The 6648-nt window shown below is 34.2% G+C and overlaps 1 protein-coding gene and 1 pseudogene across 1 annotated transcript; both read left to right on the plus strand.

Moving 5' to 3' along the window:
• The first annotated feature begins 271 nt into the window (after positions 1–271).
• Positions 272–3668, plus strand: LOC107775283 (putative purine permease 10). Its single transcript, XM_016595001.2, has 2 exons — positions 272–429; positions 2425–3668. Exons 1-2 carry the CDS (start codon positions 393–395, stop codon positions 3534–3536), a joined length of 1149 nt encoding a protein of 382 aa, XP_016450487.1. The 5' UTR covers positions 272–392; the 3' UTR covers positions 3537–3668.
• A 1128-nt stretch (positions 3669–4796) lies between these two features.
• Positions 4797–6301, plus strand: LOC107775282 (putative purine permease 10; annotated as a pseudogene).
• The last annotated feature ends 347 nt before the right edge of the window (positions 6302–6648 follow it).

Consider the following 6648-nt stretch of genomic DNA (forward strand, 5'->3'; position numbering starts at 1 on the left):
AATTTAGTATAATTTAACAAGTAGAATTTGGAGATGTTAATGTGTACACAGACCTTATTTCTACCTTGCGAAAGTAGATAGATTATTTCCGATATCATTAATAAAACAATATGCATAAAGTGAGATTCAAATCATTAAAAAAAGGAGGAAAAAAAAAAACAATATGCGTAAAGCAAGAAGCAAATCATTGTAAAATAAAGAGAAGAAGAGAGCGCAAATAAAAGCAATATCATATATTTTAGGGAAGCAAAATGTAGAAAAGGAAATGTTAGTGTACTTATAATAAAAGTTTTGTCTTTATGCTTCTATAAGTTACACTTATATTTGGCTGTCTATTACTTCACTCAAAGAAGATACCGGTTTCTCCAACTTTTCAGGCGTTTCAACTTTCAATGGAAGGAGCTCATGAAAAGCTGCTGCACCTCACTTGTCAGTTACTCTCTTCTTCTTCTTCTTCTTCTTCTTCTTCTTCTTCTTCTTCTTCTTCTTCTTCTTCTTCTTCTTCTTCTTCTTCTTCTTCTTCTTCTTCTTCTTCTTCTTCTTCTTCTTCTTCGTATCAGTCCTCTGTACTGTCTGTGTTAAATTAGGCGTCTACAGCTGTATATAAGAAAAATGGGAATTTCAAGATTTTGGGGAGTAGCTACTTTTCATGTCTATTTACCCTTTTTCGTTTTCTACCCACTCCCCAATTTCAACCTTTAATTAACAGAAAAATCCTGTCATCTGAAAAGTCTAGGTTGTAATTCTTTGTATATATAAATTTTTTCTCCATGTTTGTATTGCCATCTCCTGATATTAATTAAGAGTAAATAAAGATCAACAAAAGAAAGAAAAAGATAAGAGTGAATACTCTACGTTCATTAACTTGGAGTTGAAAAAGTCAGTCCCCAACTTGATCAGTGGGAATTATGAAAGATGTTTTTTTCTGTTTTTTCCCGACTAATTCGCATAGCCAAAATTTGCTGTTCCATCACACCCTCCTGGGTATTTCTCTTTCTCCAAATATGGCAAAAATGCTGTGTTCTGGCTGTTAATCTTTTCTGATACGGCTAAAGGAATCCAAATCAAGTGCTGTAATTTTTTGTTGTTGTATATTTTCAATTAATTCTCCATCTCTAACTTTGATCCAATTTCTGAAGTCTTGCATGAGAACTTTTGAATAGATCGTTTCATCTTTTATCGATCGTCTATAAGTTTAATCTATAAGTTTTTTTCAACACTATATATCGAATACAAGGTTATTATTTTTTTAAAAACTAGAATTTAGTACTCAGAAGTTAACTTATATCCATCGATAGTATAAATATTTTTTACACAATCAATGTATTTTAACTGATTAATACATTTTGAAAGGTACTATTAAATTAGAATTACTATGAACAGGGATGTTGTTATAGCTGATCTTAACTTGATATATAAACAAAATGTGCACTATCAGTCACAGAAGTTAAATTAAAATGTTAAGCATAAGTCAAATATGAGTTAGTTACTGTTAAGGACTGAAAAGGGACAACTGATTTGGGTCGAAACAAAAAAAAAAGTTGTTCTGAGTTGAAGGAAGTATATTCGTTTAGTTGAATCTTTGGTCTGTCTATCACTTCCATATTGGGTTGATTCCTTTTTAGACAAGAACACCACTAGTTAATATAGTAAAGTTTTAACCTTGCTGTCGTGGGGGTGAAACTATTGATATTCACTAAACACCCTTCTTCCTTTGCCTCCACGTTAGAGAATCCCTCCCACCAGATAAAAAGGGCAGGGGACAGCTCGGTGTACTAAGCTCCCGCTATGCGTGAGGTTCGAGGAAGGGCCGGACCACAAAGGTCTATTGTATGCAGCCTTACCCTGCATTTCTGCAAGAGACTTAACATGTGATCTCCTGATCACATGGCAACAACTTTACTAGAAAAAAAAGTGAAAAAAACAAAAAAAAGGTTGGCCATGATTAAGACATTCAGATAAAGATAAATATCTTATAAAACATGTCCAGTAAATTCCATTATATGTTTGAATCAAGTTTGGATTTAATGACCTACAATAACATTATGTGGGGATCTTGTAAGAGGTTAATGTTTAGGGAGCACCACTCGAAATACGGGTAGATGCTGGATGCACTATGATTCTGAATCACTTCATTTTAATACTCTTTCTCTTAATATTATGACACTGTTTTAATCTTCAAATGTCAAATGGTTAATAATAGAGGTACAGAGAAGACTTCCAATTAAGTAGAGTAATACACTAGAATTCTAACCCCTTATATTTTTATTGAGATTGTGGCCATTAAGTTGTCCTTTTGCGCACTTGAATTAATTCAATATCAAGATTCAAGACTATAATGAAAATATTTATTCACAAGAATGGGAAGCCAATTTGTTTGATTGATATCTTTCTGTTTTTGTACTGCCCTGTTTCCTTTAACAGTTGAAGAAGCAGAAGGAACGGAGATATCTGAAAATGCAAAAACCAGCAGATTTCAATCAAGTAACTTCATATTGTGGCTCCAAATATTTATCTTCACATTCTTTGCTCTAGCTGGCCAAGCAGTTGGAACTCTCTTGGGCAGAGTATACTATGAGCAAGGTGGCCAAAGTAGATGGATTGCTACATTGGTACAAACTGCTGGCTTCCCTATTCTTCTACCTATCATTTGCTATCCTTCAACCGAAAATCACAATGAACAACAACTTATCGTTCAGCAGCCTTCCATATTTGTTCGTGCGTCGGTTTATATCTTCCTTGGTTTATTTCAAGTAGCAAACTCTATGTTATATACTGTTGGGGTGCAGTACCTTCCTGCCTCTACTTATTCCCTAATTTCCGGTTCTCAATTGGCGTTTAATGCACTCACCTCATTCCTCCTCAACGGTCAAAAGATCACGCCAATAATATTGAACTCTGTCGTGCTTCTCTCTTTTTCATCCTCGGTCATTATTTTCCAAAACGAGGCGAGTGTCAGCGGAGAAATATCTCAGGCATCTCTCTTAATAGGTTTTGCAGCAACCACTATAGGGTCTCTTGGTTACGCGTTGCAGTTCTCTCTAACAGAACTTGCGTTTCAAAAGGTTTTCAAGAGTGGCACATTAAAAGTCGTCATGAAAATGTCGTTTTTTATCGGTCTTTTCGTAACACTCACTTCTACAGCTGGGCTTATTGCCAGTGGCAATTGGAAGGATTTGGGGAAGGAAATGGGAGAGTACAGATCAGGGAAATTGTCATATGTTATGAACTTGGTTTTTACGGCCATTTCTTGGCAGATGTATGCTGTTGGTTCAATTGGATTGGTTTTCAAGGCTTCTTCTTTGTTCTCTAATGTGATCATCAATTTAGGATCTTCAGTTGTGCCAATTTTCGCTATGGTATTCTTGAAAGATAGAATGACTGGATTGAAGGTGTTTTCGCTATTATTGGGATTATGGGGATATGCATCATATATCTATCAACACTATCTTGATGATTTAGAGGCAAAAGCAGGTGAAACTAAATCCTCAGTTGAGGATGATGATTTCGAGGCCTCCCTTATTCAAGGAACTTAAATCTCTGCCTCTAGCTTATTATTTAGGATGCTAGTTTAATCTTGTACATTTGAAGATCTCTATGTTAGTTCAATGTGTAATATTGCTAACAACTGTTGGAATTAGCTGTTTCTAAATAAATATTACTGTATGTATATTGTGTATTCTTTCTGATGAATGGAAAGGTACAGCTCTAAGCTATAATAGAGAAGATTTACTCACTAATTAACTGTTCATATATAACTTGTTCCCAGACAATGGTTGCACGTGCACTGCTGTTTGTATATTGAATTTGCTTCTGGCAATATATTAATGATCATATTCATCAAACAAAAGTATCAAAAGTCATATGCTTCATCTATTTTTTAATCTGTATATCAGTATATGTCTGTCGTCATGTCTATTGAAAGTATCAGACAAACGGATGCTTCATCTTTGTTTTTATACCATGTGAAAACTCAAAACTTCAAGAAAATTGCCATTAGTTTAAGGGTATGTGCTGTTTTACTTGTCTGGTTTGCTGATTTATGTATTGGATATGCCTCTGGCAATATTGATCTTCCTATTTATCAAAACAAAAGCATGATGATAAGGCAGATTACAAGATAGCTCAACAATTTGAGAAACCTATTCAAGTTCATAAAATATTAGGATCAGTCTCCAACAATTTAAGAAATGCCAATCATAAGTTCATAACCAAACGACAAATAGAAAATTGAAAAAAATGTCACTTGTAGGAGTTGTTTCTTCGTTATAATTGCCATTTCTTACGTAGTTGGAGGCTGATCCTAAATTCCTAGTATATTATGAGCTCGCTCGGATAAGTTTCTCAAATTCTTCAGCTATGTTTTTCTCCTTAGCATCTACTTTTAAATTATCTTAAATATAATTTTAATACTTAGGGGTCGTTTGGCACAAGGATGAGATTTTCCAGGATATCCCATTGGGCGGGATATTTCATGGGATTAGCTATCCCACTTTCTATATGGGATAACTAATCCCACTATTTTAGTATAAAAGTTATCCCACAATTAGCTAATATTTCAAATCAAATATGGAATAAAGTTAATCCCAAATTTTATTTCGGGATTATTATTTTAGCCCATTGATCAAACGACCCCTTCGAGTATCTTTTGAGGCGAGTTGATGGTGGTCATTTTCTTTTTCTAGATGATCTAATTAAAGCATGAAAAATATCTAGTGCCGACAGTTTTTGGTGGAACCCCCTAAATAGAATGCATTGCTTGCTTTTGTAGATAGTAGTTAGTACATTGAGCAAATTTTAAGGTAGTAATAAATTCCAATAAATAATCTTATCAATTTGTTTGACAATCCTAAGCTTTGGAATTTTCTTCCCAGTTATTTGAAGCCCGATTAAGCTCCAAGAAATAAAATAAGAAACAACATATACTTTATAACATCTTTAGTTAGAAAATTAAGTGCAAGTTGCTTTCCATGGAAGGATCAGCTCACCAAAATCTGCTGCATTTTACTAGTAAATTAATTCCTCTACTTTTTCTTCTTCTTTTTCAGTCATTTTCTAGTTTCCAAAAGTATCTTACTATTTCAAAATTTATGATTTAATCAACCAGGTGAGGAAGCAGAAGATATAGAGCCAATATGTGAAAACACAGACACATTTCCTGACTCAAGTTATAAGCTCAAATTATGGCTCCAAATATCCATCTTTATATTCTTGGTCCTCTCGGGCCAAATAGTTGTAACACTATTGGGTAAAGTTTACTACGACTACGGTGGTAAGAGCAAATGGATAGCTACACTTGTACCTTTTGCTGGTTTCCCTGTACTTGTCCCTCTCCTTTGCTTTTATTCCAACACAGATATTAATAAGAAAGAACCACAAGAAGTTAACAATATAGAGCAGCCTTCTTCTAGTTATAATTTGGTTTCTGCATTAGTTTGTGCCTTTCTTGGTTTACTTCTAGCAGCAAACAGCTTGCTATATTCGGTTGGTTTACAATACCTTCCAGCTTCTACTTATTCCTTAATTTCTTCTACTCAGTTAGCGTTCAACGCCATCTTTCTTTCCTCTTCAATGGGCAAAAAATTACACCACCTATACTTAATTCTGTCGTGCTTCTTACTTTATCCTCTGTGCTCATTATTTTCCAAAATGAGTCGTCAACTGACGAAAAAGAAATCTCTTTACCTGGATTTTTGATAGGTTTTTTGGCTACAATTGTTAGAGCTGCTGGCTTTGGTTTGCTTGGTTCTTTAACAGAATTAACATTTCAGAAAATATTAAAGAAGGGATCTTTTAAAGTTGTTATGCAAATGACAATTTGTCAATGCTTTATTGCAACACTTGTTGGTTTAACAGGGCTTTTTGCTAGTGGGGATTGGAGGAATTTGGAGAAAGAAATGGAAGAGTATAAATTAGGGAAAGTGTCATATGTTGTGTACTTGGGTTTAGGAACTATATTTTCTCAAGCACAAACTCTAGGTTCTATTGGATTGATTTTCAAGGTATCTTCCTTGTTCAGCAATGTGATTTTAATTCTAGGGTCTCCTCTTACTCAAATATCAGCTGTTGTACTTTTGCATGATAGTGTGAGCGGTTTGAAGTTAGTTTCGTTGGTTTTAGGCTTATGGGGTTTTGTATCATATCTGTATCAGCAGTACCTTGATGGTTGGTTGGCAAATGCTGCTGAAATTAGAACCTCTGATCATGATGTTGATGAAGTAGAGTCCCACTAATGAAGAAATTTTCTATGGAATTTTTGTGTGTTATTAGCTCAATGATGTTTCTTGAGATTTTGCCAAAATCAATGTGCTTTAACCTCATTCTTGGACAGATGATGTTACGAATTAGCTTCACTCTTAGTTCAGATCAATTCTTCGCTGCAATTGCTTCGATACGTTGTTTCGATAATATACAGCAGTTGTATCTTAATATTTACTAAATGTACTATTGTACTAATGCATTGTCGGCTTGAGGTTTAAAAACCATAATAAGAAAAGGTTTTCTGGATCAAAATACTAATTTTTGACTTCTTTATACCCGTTCACTGGGTTTTAGTGTGGGCTTCTAGTGATTTACCTGTTTAGTTTATTATCTTTACTAAGCTTATTTTCACTTTATTTTTTTAAAAAACTATAAATTAAGATCTTG

The sequence above is a fragment of the Nicotiana tabacum genome, chromosome 17 (genome assembly GCF_000715075.1).
Source record: "Nicotiana tabacum cultivar K326 chromosome 17, ASM71507v2, whole genome shotgun sequence".
Classification (NCBI taxonomy): domain Eukaryota; kingdom Viridiplantae; phylum Streptophyta; class Magnoliopsida; order Solanales; family Solanaceae; genus Nicotiana; species Nicotiana tabacum.

What these genes read in the sequence shown, in the direction of transcription:
- LOC107775283 (XM_016595001.2), top strand. Translation starts at nt 393, where the DNA reads ATGGAAGGAGCTCATGAAAAGCTGCTGCACCTCACTT. An exon ending in AAAGCTGCTGCACCTCACTT is followed by an intron (nt 430 to 2,424) that starts GTCAGTTACTCT and finishes TTCCTTTAACAG; the next exon opens with TTGAAGAAGCAGAAGGAACG.